Source organism: Hypanus sabinus, chromosome 2 (genome assembly GCF_030144855.1).
Source record: "Hypanus sabinus isolate sHypSab1 chromosome 2, sHypSab1.hap1, whole genome shotgun sequence".
Taxonomy (NCBI): domain Eukaryota; kingdom Metazoa; phylum Chordata; class Chondrichthyes; order Myliobatiformes; family Dasyatidae; genus Hypanus; species Hypanus sabinus.
Genome location: NC_082707.1, coordinates 139,786,085 through 139,805,959, shown reverse-complemented (window position 1 = coordinate 139,805,959; position 19,875 = coordinate 139,786,085). Strand labels below are relative to the sequence as shown.

General features: G+C 37.2%; 1 protein-coding gene across 3 annotated transcripts in view; it reads right to left on the bottom strand.

Moving 5' to 3' along the window:
* Nucleotides 1-19,615, bottom strand: part of aqr (aquarius intron-binding spliceosomal factor) — an 87,733-nt gene extending 68,118 nt beyond the window's left edge. For 2 of the 3 annotated variants that reach the window (XM_059955896.1, XM_059955915.1), the window contains exons 1-7: nt 19,480-19,615; nt 14,786-14,896; nt 13,618-13,674; nt 6,515-6,555; nt 1,707-1,742; nt 1,475-1,595; nt 569-706 (exon numbers count right to left, since the gene is read on the bottom strand). In XM_059955896.1, the coding sequence (XP_059811879.1) occupies nt 569-706; nt 1,475-1,595; nt 1,707-1,742; nt 6,515-6,555; nt 13,618-13,674; nt 14,786-14,860 (468 nt within the window). In that variant the 5' untranslated portion in view covers nt 14,861-14,896; nt 19,480-19,615. Of the gene's footprint in view, nt 1-568; nt 707-1,474; nt 1,596-1,706; nt 1,743-6,514; nt 6,556-13,617; nt 13,675-14,785; nt 14,900-19,479 lie in introns of all 3 variants that reach the window. The other variant, XM_059955906.1, reaches the window with a different exon arrangement.
* Between the last annotated feature and the right edge of the window lie 260 nt (nt 19,616-19,875).

Here is a 19,875-nt window from a genome sequence, read left to right as displayed (position 1 = left end):
ATCATTTGCTTTTCACCAACGTCCCTTGCCACTTATCTCCTCTGCCTTCCCTTGCATCTTATTTATTTTTATCTTTGACTTTTTCAAGCTCTGATAAATGAACATGGATCTGATACTGATCTGAATACTCCTGCGATGTCCTGGTTTAACACAAGTGACATTAGTGTAAATTTTCAAGCTACAATGAAAAGCACAGGTAGAAATTAGCATAAAAATATTACAGTTCAGTCTGGTCTTCAAAAAAGATTGAAAATTGGTCAACAAGACTTATTTGAGGGAAGTGCCTTTAAAGAGCTCTATTAAGTGTCATGGTTTTAGATATATGCTAGGTGTTACCTTTGCTGGACACAAATTATAAGAAAAATATAACATGGTACAAACAACTTGAAGAGTACCAAAACAGCTTTCTGTGCAGACTTAAGCCAATCACTATGCTGTGAATAAATAAATATCAATCCATATCAAAGTGCCCAGACACACTTAAAAATTTTGGAAATCCAAGGAGCAAAGATGTTGAGTATTAAGACAAAATATTAGGAGAAGATGATTGTTTCATACTCAAACTTACCAAGCTGTTAAAGCAGTGATCAAGAAAGACCAACAGAACAGTTTGCTCGCGTAATGTAAAATTACTTCCTTCAGCAAGAGATGCGGTCAAAATACACTTGAAGAAATAGGGGAAGTGTTCAGGCTTCTGTGTAAATGTCTAAAGTTAAAAAAAAATAGATATTTCCTTAGGTCAAAGTTAGAAAAAGAAATAAACCATTAACAATATCGACAAAAATGTAAATATAGCACTAGGGCGAGGGTTCCCAAACTTCTTTGATGCCATGGGCCCCTACCATTAAACAGGGAGTCTATGGACTCCAAGGTAAGAACCCCTGCACTAAGGGTAGTTCACTTCTTCATCCAGCACAACATTTCATCAGTTAATTTAAAATTCAACTTGAAATATATTTTTTCTATTTGCAAACATGTGTATTTATTATTTATTGATAAAAGGAACATTTAATCCAAATATGCACAAATGTTCATGTATCAAGTTGAGCTGTTTCAATTATGCATATGCCAATGCAGTTACAGTACAGGCATTTCACCTTGACAAGTGCCTTTAGAATATCTGTTGCTTTATATAATTCTGAGCCTTCATTCACAGCTGCTCAACATAAAATGAAGTTCCCTCTAGTTCTCAAGTGAAGACAAATGAGTGTTCTTCCAGCAGATGATAATATGCTACTTACATCAAGCTATTTATTAGGCCTGCAGTTTTATTTATTTTTAATATAGGAGTGAGAATGAGTGAGGAGTGCCTGTCTGCAACTGTTTCCTTTTTACAAAATCCCAGTCTGACATCTTCACATCATCACTTAGTACAGCAGTGTGCGATTACAGACCTTTGGAATTCAGCTATGATGTTAACAGAAGGATATGTAGCAGCATTGCTTTATACAAACAGATAACAAATGCCTCTTACCTCCCACGCAGGAACGTTTTCTCGAAACTTTTCATTTACCATACAGCAAATGGACATTAGGTAAGCATTACTGGATACAGCTGGGGAGTAGTTTGGCCAGAGATAGTTCTCTAGATACTGGCTGTCCATTTTGTAAAAGAAGAACAAATTGAATGATTAAGGGGTTTTAGAAATGGTGCAAACATGTTAAAACACTTGAAAAAGAAAAATCTAAAACAACAAAAAAAAATACCTGAATTCAAGCAGCATAATTTTTCTAATTGCAAATCTGGGGGGAAAAAAGCAAATATTCAAGAAATTTATAATTTATTTATTTATAAATTATAATTTATAAATTTAGCCTCACTCTCATGATTACCGAAATTTACAAAGTCTCTGATTCAAATTCTCCAAGCACCCAAAGAAACATTTACCTTCTCTGAACATATGAAATACTAAGTAGTTAAGAATAAAGTCATTTAAATCCTAATTTCAAGTCAAGTCGCTTTTTATTGTAATTTCAACCATAAACTGCTGGTACAGTACACAGAAAAAAATGAAACAATGTTCCTCCAGGACCCTGGTGCTACATGAAACAACACAAAACCACACTAGACTATGTGAGACAACTCAAGGCTACATTAGACCATGTAAAACAACACAAAAACTACACTAGACTATAGACCTAACACAGGACTACATAAAGTACACAAAACAGTGCAGGGCAGTACAATATTTAATTAATTAATAATTAATAAACAAGGCAATAGGCACAGTATATGACAAATTTCAATATAATAATAAATGATGTAGATGTCATGTAGACTCTGGGTATCAAAGAGTCTGATGGCTTGGGGGAGCAAACTGGTTGTGAAAGCCCGAATGCTTCAGTACCTTTTGCCAGATGGCAGGAGGGAGAAGAGTTTGTATTGTTACGAACGTGCCACAACTCTGAGGGGCCGAAGAGTACAAAGTAGCCCCCTCCTTTTTGAGAATCGCAAGATCGCTATTAATTTGGGTCTGGGACCCAGGAAATGAGAGAGAGACACACAGAATCCTCAAGGTTTGGAATGTGTCCTGGGCCTCTGAGAGACAAAGCCACGGATAACGGCCATTATCTCTTGGAGATGGAATTGTGTATTGAGTACTGTACTATTCATTGAAGCCCGCAGGCAATGATCAGAGTGGGCTGGTTGAGGGATTGCATCATCCCAACCTGATTGACATCTGAGACCCCATGAGTAAGGATAAAAGAGGGTCTGGGGAACAACCCCTTTAGACGCACCAGGAGAAATGCTAGAAATCCCGTGACAGCGTTTAATAGCGACACCCGGTGGGGGCTCGTGTGTGTGTCCATCCTTGCCCGGATGACGAGTTTTCCACGGAACGGCTTAGCTAAAGGACCGGCTACACAAACGGAACTCTCGAAGGATCAACATAATAAAAAGGAAAAGCTGGCAAGTTCTAAAATCTCTCTCTTGACTCCAACAAAAGGCTGCAGCCTGAATGAACTAATGACTTTTATATTTCCATCAGACAATACATTATCCCCTAGACAACGATAGAGCTTATTTCTTATTATTATTATACCCACACTTTTAGAGTTAGTATTGACGACCTATATTATCTGTATGTTTGCATTGATATTATTTTTGTGTATTTTTACCAATAAATACTGTTAAAAATAGTACCATCAGACTTCAACGGACCTCTTTATCTTTGCTGGTAAGTGACCCAGTTATGGGGTTCGTAACAGTATGAGGGATGCATGGGATCCTTCACAATGTTGTTAGCTTTGCGGATGCAGCAGGTGGTGTAAATGTCTGTAATGGCGGGAAGAGGGACCCTGATGATCTTCTCAGCTGTCCTCACTATCCGCTGTGGAGTCTTGCGATTCAGGACGGTGTAATTCCCGAACCAGGCAGTGATGCAGCTGCTCAGGATGCTCTCGATACATCCTCTGAAGAATGTGGTGAGGATGGGGGTGGGGGGTGGGAGATGGATGTTTCTCAGCCTTCGCAGAAAGTAGAGATGCTGCTGGGCTTTCTTGGCTACGGAGCTGGTGTTGAGGGACCAGGTGAGATTCTCCACCAGGTGAACACCAAGAAATCTGGTGCTCTTAGCAATATCAAAGGAGGAGCCGTCAATGTTCCGTGGAGAGTGGTCACTCCATGCTCTCCTGAAGTCAACAATCATCTCGTTTATTTTGTTTACATTCAGATACAGGTTGTTGGCTCTGCACCAGTCTGTTAGCCACTGCACCTCCATGTTGACTCATCGTTCTCACTGATGAGCCCCACCATGGTCGTGTCATCAGCGAACTTGATGATGTGATTCAAGCTGTGTATTGCTACACAGTCGTGGGTCAGCAGAGTGAACAGCAGTGGACTGAGCACACAGCCCTGGGGGGCCCCTGTGATCAGTGTAATGGTGTTGCAGATGCTGCTCCCGATCTGGACTGACTGAGGTCTCCCAGTCAGGAAGTCTAGGATCCAGTTGCAGAGGGAGGTGTTCAGGCCCAGTGGTTCCACATTTCCAATCAGGTGCTGAGGAATGATTGTGTTGAATGCTGAGCTGAAGTCTATGAACAGCATTTTAACGTACGTTTCTTTTTTGTCCAGGTGGGTGAGGGCCAGGTGGAGGGTGGTGGCGATGGCATCGTCTGTTGAGCCGATACCTGGGTTGGGACGATACACGAACTGCAGGGGGTCCAGTGGGGGGGGGGGGGTGTAGCAGGGTCTTTCTCTTCAAATTCAGATAAATAATACTGAATTAAATCCCACTTCAAAAATTTATATCTTTTACTTTCTGGTTAGCAAAAAGACAATATACTTTAATGTGGCTTTTCAATACAAAAGAACTGGATTTCATGAAACATGAGATGCATGATTCACTCATATCTCTATTTGATAGCCAAAATCAGAAGAATGGGTGGTGTATTTTAGTGCCATGGTTTAAATTATCATAGAAAAGTGCATGCTGCTAAACTTGTCTTAAGGTTATTTGGCAATATCAATTATCTCCCATCTTGCCCTGTAAAAGGTAGAAATTCACTTAATTTCTCTCGAACTCATTGTTTATAGGGGACACTTGGTATTAAAACAAATAAATAAGACCATAAATCATAGGAACAGAATTAGGTCATTCAGCCCATCTTCCTGTCTTCCTGTAACCCATTTTCCTGTCTTTTCCCTGTAACATTTGGCACTCTTATTAATCAAGAACCACCGTTTGCTTTAAATATGCCCAAAGAAAGCATTCTTCTAGGGTGCATCACAACCTGGTATGGAAGTTGTCCTGTCCAAGACCAGGAGAAGCTGCAGAAGATCGTGAACATAGCCCAGCACATCACACAAACTAATCTTCCATCCTTGGACTCACTTTACCCCACACTCTGTCAGAGCAGTGCTGCCAGGTTAATCAAGGACAGGACCCACCCAACCAACACACTTTTTGTCCCTTTCCCCTCCGGGAGAAGGTTCAGGAGCTTGAAGAATCGTACGGCCAGATTTGGGAACAGCTTCTTTCCAGCTGTGATAAGACTACTGAACAGATCCTAATCCGGATCTGGGCCATACCTTCCAAATATCCGGACCTGTCTCTCCGGTTTTTTTTGCACTACCTTACTTTCCCTTTTCTATTTTCTAATTATGTTTTATAATTTAAATTTTTGTTTTATTTACTTCGATATGTACTTCAGGGAGTGCAAAGCGCAGAAACAAATATCACTGTGATGATTGCACACTCTAGTATCAATTGTTTGGTGACAATAAAGTAAGTAAGACTTCATCTGTAGCAGTTAATTCCATAGATTCACCACCCAATGGCTAATGAAATTCCTCCATCCCTGTTCTAAACAGAGATCTCTGTAAACTCTGTCCTAGACTCTACCACTATAGGAAGCATCCTCACCATATCAACTCCATCTAGGCCTTCCATTATTCTATGGGTTTCAATGAGATCTACCTTCATTCTTCTAAACGCCAGTGAGTGCAGGTCCGGAGCCATGAGACACTGTTTTAACCCTTTAATTCCCAGAATCAGTCACATAAACTTGCTCTCGACCCTTTCGATAAAAGCATCATATTACAGATTATGGAAAGATGAAACAAATAATCTGATGAAATATCAAGTTGTAATACTGTTTTTGTCAGTAGAGAGAGCAGAACTGTGAGCATTTCCAGCACTATATTAAAATGGACCATGAGGTGCAACAATAATGATTGTATTCCATTGTAAAAACATGGGGGCAGATCTTCCTGGCCCTGACCTATAATCAGGATTTGCCTACTGTCCTCACCTGGAGAAGAATTGGAGAATTAATCTCCTTAACCAACTGCACCCAGAATTTGGACAGTAAGCTCACAAGTACTGTAGCAGTAAGGCCCTGCTCCCTTTTCTGATATTCACTTTTGAACATTTAAATTAATGCAAATAAAAATTATGAAAAAGAACATTATAGGAACACATCAAAGCATTCAACTAAAACTAAACACGAGAAATAATAACTTGTTTCCTCAGAATCTCAATCCAAGGATCTCCAATGAGATTGATAAAGTATGTAAAGGGTTAATACGATCAATTAAACATAGCAGCCTGTTTTTCTGCAAGAAATCGCTGATGATCAACAGATGTGCTAATCTTGCTTTTCAATGCTGAGCAATATGTCTTCTTGTAGTTAGCCAGTTAGTGCTTCAAGGTCCTTGTCTCTTTGTGCAGTCATGCACATAGATAAGTCTGGCTCCAGCCTGTCCTATGTGAGTGTATGTGAGCAACTATATTCATCCTGCAAGAGGAACTGCCAGTTTGTTGGTGGACAGAGCAGGGACAGTCACTCACTGCTCCTGTTTGAGCGACTAACCGAAGTGCCCCGGAGGCTTTGAATAAAGGGTTTTTACTTATACAGTCTCTGAGTGACTTTATCCGGATTTGACTGCAACAATTTGGACAATCTGAAAAGTGGTTTTGTGACAATATGTAATATGCTTGTAGATTCTGAAGATATATAATATACAAATTGCACAAAGAAAAGACATTTCACACAAACAGATTATAACTTACTTTGTCTTTACAATTTCTTTCTCATAGACATCTTCAATGACCTTTAGCAACAGAGATAAAAAGGGAAAAATACAGAATGAGCTGATGTATTTGTAATTTCTCATAATAAAATCATCATTTTGTGAGACTATTTCAGAAAAGTTCAGAGTAAAACCATTCAGTTACCACGTAGTACAGCCAGATAAGAATAGGTATTGCAGTGCAATGGTGGCTGTTTTTCTGATGGACTGCATACTACAGTAAAGCACAAACTGTTCACAGAGCTTGATTATCCAGAATTTGGTTCACTCATTAGTCCAGAATGTGAGCTGGGTGTGCAGCCAATGTCAGGGCTCTGAAGTGTGGTCAGTGCCATGAAATGGAATGGGATCAAGTGTGCAGTTGAGGTCAGGGCTGGTGTTTGAAACATCAGGTTTGGAACACAAGTTGGTAGCCAGAGTCAGGGTCTGGAGCAACTGTATGTCTCCTGTTCCCTTCAAACCCCCTGGCTCACCCTATTACATAATATGTGGAAAAAGTTCATTCTAAGTGTGTTTTGCTAGCAATCGGAGGGGGAGTTTCAAGATGGCGACGTAAGCATCTGCCTTTTAGGCGCTCTTTATTTTTTTAACTATAATCACCCTTTAATTAGACCTTTTCGAACTTAATCATATGAGTTGCTACCTTTGATTGACCCTTTTTTCCTAAAATAATAGTTGATCTAATCTTGTCAAACCTAAAATGGCTACAAGTAAGAAATCGGCTAAGGATCCTTTATCCATCGACGCAATTGTTGGTCTTTTGGACACTAAACTGGATGTTAAATTTGCGGCTATGGAAAGTAAATTGGACAATAAACTGGATGCTAAATTTGCGGCTCTGGAAGGCAGACTAGAAGGTAAATTGGACAGTAAACTGTTAAGTTTGGAAAGGAGGATTACTTCGGGAATATCCGATCTTGAAGGAGTTGTTAAATCGCTTGAAACTAAGTTTCAGTCGCAGGCGTTAGAGGTTCAACAGCATGGAATTAAGATCACGACTCTTGAACAATCAATTTGTGAAAAAGCACGTACAATTGAAGTGTTAGAGAAGAAGATAGAGTCGACTGCTAAAACTTTAGATCAGTACAAGTTTAAAATTACTGATCTTGAAAATCGTTCTCGCAGACAGAATTTGCGCATCATCGGAATTCCCGAAAAAGTTGAGTCCGGTGATTTAACTGAATTTTTCTCTAAATTACTGTGGGAAATTTTCGGTGGTGAAGGTTTGAAAAATGAACCTGTTATTGACCGCGCTCATAGAGTTGCGAGGTTTTCGTCTGTGTCTGATAAACCACGAGCGGTGATTGTTCGCCTTCATTATCCTCGTGAGAAAGAGCTTCTAATTCGATTAGCTCGTAAAAAAGGTATGATCTCCTACAGAAATTATTCATTTCGAATAGTTGAAGACTATTCGTATGAAGTTATGAAAGCCAGGATCGCTTTTAAACCAGTGATGGCAGAGATTCATTCGTTTGGTTTTAAACAAGCTTTAATGTATCCAGCGAAACTTAGAATGGTGCTGCCCGACAACAGTCTACACTTTTTTATCACTCCTGAAGAAGCGAAGAAATTTGTTGAAGAATATCGATCCTCTAGTGCAACTTGAACTATGAGTTACATTGAAGATTTTTTTTTTGGAGAGAGGATGTTATTTCATTTTAAGTTTTAACCCTGGAAGTTGGGTTATAACTTCTTATTTTGAACTATGGGTCTGGGTCTTTTTTTTTACCATTATTATTGCTTATAGATGCTGTTTTAATCTTTATAATATCCTTTTTTTATATACGTTTGTATTTTGTAATAATGAATTATTTTTTTCAAAATGTCGTTTCTTCTTCCCATAAGTCTTTACTTTTTATAAGCGTTTATTTGCTTGCCTGTATTTAGAAATGGAACAAAGGTTTTGAATTCTTTTTCTTTAGTTTTTTTTTAAATATGTTGTAGTGTCTATTAAATCTTTTTTTTTATATAAAAATATTCTATTTTGATAACTTTTTTTACTATATTTTCTCATTAGATTGCTGAATTTATATTCATATTTTGTAATATGGCTTTCTCAAAATGTCGTTTCTTCTTCCCATAAGTCTTGGCTTGTGAAACGTCATCTTTGTATCTGAATATGGAAATTCTTTTTTAAAGGTGTATCACATTTTTAAACTTTAATGTGCATTTTTTTTTTATTAATGATCTTTCTGGTTTTACTATTTTAGTTTTTTTTTGATTTGTCTGATATGGGTGTGTATGTGTATGTGTATGTATATATATATATATATATATGTAGGTATATATATATATATATTTTTTTTTTGCAACTCTATATTTTAATTGGGGTGTTATATAGTTTTTTCTTAAAAAATTTTCTTATGGAGCTGCCATCTTGAAATGGGGGTAATATTAGTATTAGTTTATGCGCCTGCCGCTTGGCTTTCTTTCAAAGGGTGGGGGGAGGGGGGAGGGATCTTTTTTCATGCTTTTGCTTTTTATTTTTTTGCTTTTAGTTTATGGGCTGACTTTAAATTGTTAATATTGTTGAGGTGTCAGGATCTCCGGTTGCTCCTGAATCAATTTTCCTTCTTCCTAAATTGTGGGTTATGTGTTTTTTTAACCTTTTATGATACACACAATTAATATTGGTATGATGGATAAATCTATTAACTTTATCTCGTGGAATACTAATGGTTTAAATCATCCGATTAAACGTAAAAAAATATTTAAAGTATTCCATAGATTGAACGCTAATATTATTTTTGCACAGGAGACCCACATTAGGAGGGAGGATAATCAACGTTTTTTTAGGTTCTGGAAAGGTCAACAATTTCACTCAAATTGTACCGCTAAAATTAGGGGTGTGTCTATTTTTATAGACGCCTCAATTTCGTTTACACATTATGAAATTATTTCTGATCCACAGGGTAGATTTTTGTTGATAACTGGTTCACTTTTTAATCGGAAAGTTGTTTTAGTTAATATTTATGCTCCAAACTTTGATTGTCCTGAATTTTTTAAACGGTTATTTACTTCTCTTCCTAATTTGAATGAATATATGTTGATTATGGGTGGAGACTTTAATTGTTGTTTGAATCCTTCGATGGATAGATCTAAACCTATTCGAACTCTTCCGAATAGATCAGCTTTACTTATTAATTCTTTTATGGTTGATTCTGGAATTACTGAAATATGGCGGTTTTTGAACCCTAAAGGTAAAGAATTTTCATTTTTTTCACATGTATATCATAGTTATTCTAGAATTGATTACTTTCTTATTGATCATCGTTTATTAACAGATGTTATTGATTGTAAATACGATTCTATTGCTATTTCGGATCATGCGCCTCTGAAGTTATCTATCAAGATTTCGGATTCTTCTATCAATACTAGATCTTGGAGACTTAATGCTACTTTACTTCAAGATCCAGAATTTATTACCTTCATAAAACAACAAATTGACTTATTTTTTTCAACAAACTATAATGAAGAGATTGATAAAGGAATACTTTGGGACTCTTTCAAGGCTTTTATTCGTGGACAAATTATTTCATATTCCGCTGGTAAAAGAAAACAAAGATATTCAGATATAGCTTTATTGGTGGATAAAATTAAAGAAATTGATAAGATTTATTCCGTTACTCCTACCAAAGAACTTTATAAGAAGAGAGTTGAGCTTCAAATGGAACATAGTTTATTATTATCTTCTTCAATTGAGAATCAATTAATTAAGACTAGGGCTCAATTTTATATTCATAGTGATCGAACTGGTAAATTGTTAGCTAATCAATTAAAAGCTATTTCGACTAAGCGACAAATTATTAAAATTCGTAAACAAGACGGTAATTTAACTACTGATTATAAAGAAATCAATAACACTTTTCAAGATTTTTATAAATCTTTATATCAATCAGAATTTGACGGTGACCGGTTTATGATGGATAATTTTTTTAATAATTTGAATATTCCTAAACTGATAGATGAAGATTGTAGCTTGCTTGATGCTCCTATTTCTATGGATGAAATAAGAGAGGCTATCTCATCAATGAATTCAGGGAAAGCTCCTGGTCCTGATGGTTTTATTGTAGAATTTTTTAAAACTTTTTCTTTATTGCTTTCTCCTTGGCTATGTGAAATCTTTAATGATGCGTTTGTTAAGAAGAGATTACCTCAATCGTTTTATGAAGCTACTATCTCTCTAATTCTTAAAAAAGATAAAGATCCTACCTTATGTGCATCTTATCGCCCTATATCATTATTAAATGTAGACTCTAAGATTCTTACAAAAATTTTAGCCATTAGATTAGAAAAGGTATTACCACAGATTATTTCAGAAGATCAAACTGGTTTTATTAGGAATCGATATTCCTTTTTTAATATTAGAAAATTGATTAACATAATTTATACTTCATCACCTACAACCCCAGAATGTGTTATCTCATTAGATGCTGAAAAAGCCTTTGATAGAGTTGAATGGACATATTTATTTAATGCATTGAGAAACTTTAATTTTAGTCCTAATTTTATATCATGGATTAAATTAATATATTATAAACCTGTTGCTTCTGTTCTTACAAATAATTATAGATCCTCTTTTTTTCAATTATCTCGTGGTACGAGACAAGGTTGTCCTTTAAGTCCTTTACTATTTAATATTGCATTAGAACCTTTAGCTATTGCTATTCGTGAGTCTCCTAATATTTTTGGTATTACCCGTAATGAGAAGTTATACAAATTATCGCTTTATGCTGATGATTTGTTGTTATATATTTCTAATCCTAGTAGGTCTATTCCTGCTATTTTATCCTTGTTGGCTCAATTTGGTAGTTTTTCTGGTTATAAGTTAAACTTAGATAAGAGTGAGTTATTCCCTTTAAACGCGCAAACTTTATTGAGTGATAGGATGCCATTTAAAGTTGTTACTGATAACTTTATCTATTTAGGTATAAAAATTACCAAGAAATATAAAGATTTATTTGGACTGAATTTTTTACCTATGCTTCATCAAATTCAGCAACTTACTACTAGATGGTCTCCCTTATTTTTATCATTAGTTGGTCGGATTAATGCTATTAAAATGATGATTTTACCGAAATTTTTATATTTATTCCAAGCTTTACCAATTTTTATTCCTAAATCTTTTTTTGATAATATTGATTCAAAGATTTCCTCATTTGTTTGGCAAAATAAAAATCCTAGGTTAAGCAAAAGGCAATTACAAAAGTCTAAAAAAGATGGTGGTCTAGCTTTACCTAACTTTAGATTTTATTATTGGGCGAATAATATTCGTAACCTAATGTACTGGAAACTAGATTTGGATTCACCTGTGTGCCCACAGTGGGTAAATTTGGAATGTAGTGAGGTTAAGGGATATTCTATATTTTCCGTTCTTGGTTCTTTTCTTCCTATTGATTTAGCCAAATTCAATAAACAGATATCTAACCCTGTTGTTAAACATACACTACGAATTTGGTTTCAATTTCGCAAATTCTTTAATCTGAAAAACTTTGCTTTGGACAGCCCTATTTTATGTAATTTTTTTTTTAAACCTTCATTGACAGATCAAGCTTTTAGTATATGGAAAAGGAAAGGTATAAAATGTTTTCGTGATCTTTTTTTTGAAGGTACTTTGATGTCCTTTGATCAACTATCCAACAAATTTGAATTACCTAAATCTAATTTTTTTAGATACTTACAAATTAGAAATTTCTTACATAAAATTCTTCCATCTTTTCCTAATTCAACTCCATCGGATTTTTCAGATTTGATTTTTACTTTTAATCCTTGTCAGAAGGGATTAGTAGCTTTTATTTATAACATGATTATGAAGATACAGCCAGAAATATCGGATAGAATTAGACAAGAATGGGAAAAAGAACTTCGATGTAATATATCAACAGATAAATGGGAAAAAATTTTACAAATGGTTAATTCCTCCTCTATTTGTGCTAAACATGCTTTAATACAATTTAAAATTGTACATAGAGCTTATATGTCTAAAGATAAGCTTGCCCGATTTTATTCGCATATTAATCCTCAATGTGACAGATGTCACTTAGAAGTGGCTTCATTGACTCACATGTTTTGGACATGTCCCACTTTACATAACTATTGGAAGGACATTTTTGATGTCATTTCCTCAGTATGGAATATCGATTTACAACCCCATTTTATTACTGCAATTTTCGGTATACCAAATGAAGATGGCAATCAGCTTTCCCCTTCAATCAGACGAATGATTGCCTTTGTAACATTAATTGCCAGAAGGTCTATATTACAAAACTGGAAAGAAGTAAATCCTCCTACTACATTTCAGTGGTTCTCCCAAACTATTTCTTATTTGAGTTTGGAAAAAATCAGAAGCACTATCTTTGATTCTTCAATTAAATTTGAAGAAACCTGGGGACCATTTATTCGACACTTTCATATGAATTAATTTGGCTTATTTCAGATCCTTTTCTCTACTTATACTTGTTCAGGTATGGAGTTCTGGAGTTCTTTTCTTGACACCTTTATATATTTATAAAGTGTTATTATTGCCCATGTTAGTGTTAGTTTAGTATTTTTTTTCATTATATATTTTTTCTCATATATAATTTCAATTTTTTTTTTCTCTTTTTTCGACGATTATTTTTGTTTTTCATATATATTTACATAGACTTGATTGATTTATGCACCTTTTGTTGATGGATGTTTTAATAGGATATTATTATCCTATTACTAATGTAATCTCAAGTTTATTGAATCTGTAATCTATTCATTATTTTGTGTTGTTTTTTTTTTATATATGAAATTTAATAAAAAGATTGAAAAAGAAGAAAGAAAGAAAGCAATCGGAGTAACATTCAAATGTTTGGAAAATCTGTAAGACTAACAAAATCCCAAAGGAACCAGATTATTGGAATTTTACTATAGCAATCTATGGCCATACAACATATCTAATTATTTAACACTGCACAAATATGAACATAATTTAAATCCATATTCTATTGGTTATGAATCAGAGGTAACAAATTTTCTATTTTGTTGGTGCTATCCCATTTCAAAACATTCTGATGCAGGTGTTTGGAACTTAAGAAGGAACTAAGTGAAGAGTACCTTTGAATCAAATGTCAGTTTTTTCTTCACATGAGGTGCCCAATATCTATTTGATAACTGAAAATACAAAGGTATGAAAATATTATAAACACATTCATAGTATCGCTTAGTGTAAACTAGTTTGATAGAAATATGAAAATTTTTAGTATGTCTTTCATTATAAAGTCAAACAGCCCAGGTACTGAATTAATCAAACTGGACAGTTGAAACTCCAGCGTTCAAAACACAAAGTTCTCCAAAACCAACACAAAAAGACTTAACGTTGATGTGATTGACGTTGACAGCATGTGGACCCCTCACAATGTCCAAGAAGAGAAAATCTGGTGTGCGCATACAATAGACCTGGAAATATATAGTGCTTGGAAGAAAGGGCTAACTCAGTATTCACATCATGTTGGACCAACAAACCCTTCATTTGAGGGCCTCAGCTGTAAAATGGTGCAACGCTCAAAACCTTACATATTTTGGTCACCAATTAGCTTTCGCTTCATATTGGGAGATGGGAGTGTAAGGCTCAAAGTCTCAAGGGTTAGGTCAAGTGGAACTGTTGATCTGGAGATGTTCTGCTTGTGAAGAAGTGGGAGGGGGAGCAGCACATAAGAAATACTGCAAAACAGGAATCAGGAGTGGTTAATGGAGTTGGGTGCGGAGATGAGTGCAGCAGTAGGTGAGGTGTGGATAGCAAATAGACTTTCATGAGGCAAGTACCCATCGCCAAATTCCAAGGCCTGATCCATGTTCAAGCAGGACCTTTTATTTAGTAATTGCAATGAGGTCTGACAAACATCTGCTGAAAAGGCCCAAGTGATGTATCAGACTTGGATGTAAGACATGCATTGGATGACACAGTGAAGGCCTCCACTGGATACTTCAGAGCACCGGGATCAAAAAAAATCCTAGAATTCATGTACCTCGGAACAAGTTCCTGATTTTTCATTATTGTTGTTTTTTTTTATATAATGAAATTGTACGTATAGCACCCACAAATGTTGCTGCACACAGTACAATTCTGGACCACAATTCTGCACACATATTCAAAAAATCTACTATCCCATACTATGAATATTATGAATAAACCCACAATGAAAAAGATCTGATTGTTCTTATTCGTTAAATTGTGAGAAAGCCAATACAACCTGCAGCATTCTGCACATCTCACACTCCTTACCTGAGTGACATATTCAGCATTTATCTGAGATACGGTAGGTGCAACCATTTTCTTTCCTTGTGGCACAGCTTCCATTTTTTTTTATTTGTTAGCTTACTTTGAGATTTACAACTGCTAAAACAAATGTTACACATTATTAAAATTTGTTTAATATTGGTAAGAATATAAAAACTTTTTTGTATAACATTCTTAGTATAAATAGAATGTCTACATTTTTGCTCTCTGAAGATGAAAAGATCAAATAAATCAAGATCGCTTCAATTTATTAAAGGGTTTTCATTGTTTTGTATCTGAACAATTAAATATTTGTAAAATTACTGAAAACAATTGGAAATTTCCTTCAATTTGCCATCAATCTCTCCAATCACCTTGTCAAAAACTCAATCAAGTTGGTGTGACATAACATGCCCTGCACAAACCCATGTTGGCTCTCCCCAATTAGGCCATGGGTCTCCAAATGCGCATATATCCTATCCCTAAGAACTTTCTCCAGCAATTTCCCCACAACTGACTGGAGACTTAGCGGTCTCTGGATCCCAGGATTTTCCCTTGATCCCTTCTTAAATAAAGGTACAACGTTAGCCACTCACCAGTCCTCTGGGACCTTGCCTGAGCCTAACAGAGGACAAAGAGATACTGGTGAAGGTCCCAACAAGCTCGTCTCTTGTCTCCTTCAATCACTTGGGGTAAGGCCCTGGGGATTTATCCACCTTAGTGCTCAATAGGAAGTCCAACACTTCCTCTTCTTTGACCTCTAAGCACCCTAACATATTTATACACTCAGCACTGATCTCCTGGCCCTCCATATCCTTTTCCTTGGTAAATACTGAACCAAAGTACTCATTAAGTACCTCAGTCACATTCTCCACATCCAAGCAAATGTTCCCTTTATCATTGAGTGGTCCCACCCACTCCCTAGCTATCCTCTTGCTCTTGATGTATGGATTGAAAACTTCAGGATTCACCTTAATCCTACTTGCCAAGGACTTTTCAAGACCCCCCCCCCCCCCCCACCCACCGCAGTTTGCCAAATTCACTTCAGTTCTGTTCTGGCTTCTTTATACTGTTAATGTGCTTCACTTGATCCTAACTTCCGAAGGTTTATATACTTTTCCTTTTTTTACCTCTCTGGTTCTTATCTTTCCATCCCCATCCTTCCTTCTAAGAGGAACATACCTTTCCAGTACTCTGTGCAAACACGAGGAAATCTGCAGATGCTGGAAATTCAAGCTCTCTCTGTCCCTCTCACAATCACTCCTTGCCTGCTCTCCATCTTCCTCTGGTGCTCCCCCCTCCCCCTTTCTTTCTCCCGAGGCCTCCCGTCCCATGATCCTTTCCCTTCTCCAGCTCTGTATCCCTTTTGCCAAACAACTTTCAAGCTCTTGGCTTCATGCCTCCCCCTCATGTCTTCTCCTATCATTTCAGACCTTCCCCTTCCCCTCCCACTTCCAAATCTCTTACAATCTTATCTTTCAGTTAGTCCTGACGAAGGGTCTCAGCCCGAAACGTTGACTGTACTTCTTCCTACAGATGCTGCCTGGTCTGCTACATTCCACCAGCATTTTGTGTGTGTTGCCTTTACTCCGTGCAATTGAATTTTAAACGCCCTCCACATGTCTGATGTGGGCTTGCCAGAGAAAAGGTGTTCCCAATTAACTCTTCTTAGTTCCTGCCCAATGCCCTCATAATTTGCCCTACTTCATCCAACATTGCCTTTGCCTTCCTGTCTACTAGTAATTTGCATACAATGACAGCCAAACCCCTCAAACATCCACATTTTACAATCTCTTACAATTTAAAAAATATTGAACAATGGACTGGTCTTCCAAATACTTAGTTGTCAAGGCAGTCATTGTTCATTCAATACAAGAAGTTGGTCAAGCACTGTGACAAGTCCAACAGTGCAGGGAACAAAGAAGGTAACTTTAGAGCTATGTGCAAGCAGACATTATATTTTCAGGTAACATGCAGTACATGAAAGAGTGATATGACAACTCTGGACATAGTCTGTGGGAGCATGAAGGAAAACAGCTCTGGGTGATTTTCTGGCAAAAAAAAAAGGGGAGATAAAATGTGAACCAGTGCAGAGCAGTTGACCTAGTTAATGTCAGGTGGTGTTGCCAAGTCTGCATATAGAGGAAAAAGCCTGCAGTTTAACTGGGCCTTAGTTATTTACAACATGATTTGAGCACTTTTACTACAGAAATTCAACCTCAGCATTCTGCAAAACATGGGCATGTTTAGAGACAGGAAAGGGAAAGAGAAGTTGGTGACAGGAAATCATAGTTTCCCACAATTGTAGGGTCAAAGGGGAGTGTTAAGAAGCGAAGTTAGGGAACAGTTTTGAAAAGATATGATCATTGGAGGAAACATTATTACAAGTTCAAGTGAAATTATCCTCCAATTTTGTTATAATATATCTATTTTCATATTCAAAAATTCACAAGATGACTATTCCCCACGCTCTGTCATTTTAACTTATAGGCTACCCTCAACCCATTTTCAACTGGCCAGATTGTTCAGGGAAATGGTAAGTCCTTAATTTGCTGGTGTCTCTGTTCTAGTGATTTTGACTGATGCCTGACACTACACTCATCTTGCATTCAGATTCCTCATTATTCATTCTCCAGCACAATCATTGCCAATTCAAATGGAGGGTGGGGGTGGGAGATGAAAAATACAGCCATATCATATGAACCTAAGTATTGATATTAAGCATGATTTTATGGAAAACATTTTCATGACAGCTGCAGCCTATTTGATTGCTCTTGTATGGATGAGCTGGGTAAGATCAGGAAACTTTCAGCTGATCTTTTATCACTGAGGCAGTGTTGCAGCAGATTGTAATGGTCTACTTCGAGTGACAATAATCTGATGATTTGCTTTGTTTTTTATTGGGACAAGAGGATGACTGTAAGGACGGCACCAATGGCTTTGCAGACACAGGTGACTTCTTCCAGTTACTTTCCTTGAAAGTACGGGAGTATTTTACATCCCACTGAAAGAGGCCTCAGGGCCTCAGTTCAACTTCTCATCCAAAAGATGGACCCTCCAGGAGGGCAGCATGTACTCCATTTCTCCTCTTAAGGCAGATTCTAGGGGCCAAGGACAACTCATTCTTACACCCAATCTACTGGCCCTGAAGAATCCAGTGTTGAATCTACAGACCAGCTTACAGGTAGGGGAAGTGATGCTAGAATGATGTTAGAAGTTTGGTAAGAGAAATCAAAAGGCAGGTTATCTTAATGGAAAGGGACTCAAATGAGTGGATTGGTTGTGACAGAAATTGTGGTCTCCTGCTGTTTATAACAAATCTCCAGATGCTCCTGTCAAAGAAGCTCAGTACCTTCCCAGGTATTCTTTTTCTCCTCTGAGTTGCCATAGACCAGGATTTTCATAAAATTTTAACAATGAAAAGGGTCACATAGGAAACTGGTGGATAAATTAAAAGCCAATGGTATCAGAAGTGAGTCAGAATGAATGGAGAAATGGGTCTTGTAGGAAATAGAGCACTGGAAATAAACTGCTCCTTTTCAGACTGGAAAGAGATAACTAGTAAATACTCTAGGGATCAGTTACTGGTTTGCAATTGTCCACTAGTTTCATTAATAACTTGGGTAAGGGACAACATGGAAAGCTTCTAAATTTGCTTATGAAACAAAAAAACAAGTGGGGGACATGTTGTGATACAGGTGCTGTGATTTGACAATGAGATACAAATAGATTGAGTGAATGGGCAAAAGATTGACGAGTAGGGTTTAATATGGCAAAGTGTGAGGTCATACATTTAAGTAAAAGAAATCAAATGGCAGATGATTGTAATGGAACGGGGACACAGAAGTGCAGGGAAATTCTCCTGCATGAATCATCAAACAAATACCAATAAGTAGTTCATTTTGGCTTTGGAAGTAAAAATAAGGAGGTTTGCTGCAATTGTACAGGGTGTTGGTGCGGCTTCACCTGGAATTTGGTTTTGACCCCTTTACCTAATAAACATATAGTAACACAGAAGGAGATTCACCATTCTTGGGATGGTTGGGTTATCCTGCCAGGAGAAACTAAATATGTAGCTTGGACCTGCACTTATTGGATTTTAGAAGAATGAGAGATGATAATATTCAAAGATATAAAATCCTAAGGGAGTTTGACAAAGCAGATACTGGGGTATTTTCACTCGTCGAAGAGTTTTGAACAAGGGACATAACTAAAAAGGAAGGGTCGGTTCTTATAGACTGATCAATGTAGAAATTTCTTCTCGGAGAAGGTGGTGAACGTCTGAATTCCCCACCCCAGCAGGTGGTGGAAGCTGGATCATTAAGAGTAATTAAACTGCTTAAATATTTGATAGCTCGAGGAATAGAGAGTCATGGAGAAATAGCCCGGAATAGAAGTTGAGACCGGAACACATCAACTATGATATTAAAAAGCAGCGCAGGTTTTAAGGAATATTCCCCCCCCCCCCCCCCCCCGATAATGCGGCGGCGCCGCCTTAGAACAGCGTCCACTTTGGGTATCTGGGTTGAGGTCTCGGACAGAGGACTGATCCGACGAGGGTCCAGGTAGTGAAGGGGACTATGTGGACGGCATCAGACAAACTCCGACCATCGTCCCGAACCCCTCGCCGCTCCCACCCCGCACTGGGTCCCAGGCTCTTCCCACACCGGCCCAGTTCTCTCCATCACGAACCCACTCACATTCAGTTTACAGCTTCAGCCTCGGTCCGCCACCGCCTCGCACTTCCGTTCCAGTTGCTCAAAAGTACCCCCGAAATCAACGACCCAAACTGGGTTCCGGAGCGCAAAATGAGTTGTAGCCCTCTCTTACAGCGTCCCTCCCTCAGAGCCATTCAACAACAGCATAAATTCAGTCTGTTTTATCTTTTATATATTGATCATTTGACAAAATCTAAAAGTTACTCTGGCTCGAAATGTCGATTTATTTTAGAGATATTTCTTGTTTCAATCTCCTTGGGCAGCTTTCAACCTCACAAAATCTGTAAAGGTGAATTTCTATGGATCTATCTCGGTTTCTGCAAGTTAATTTAAAAAAAAACCAGTAATAATAGACCCTTGCAGATTTGCAGCTCGTTT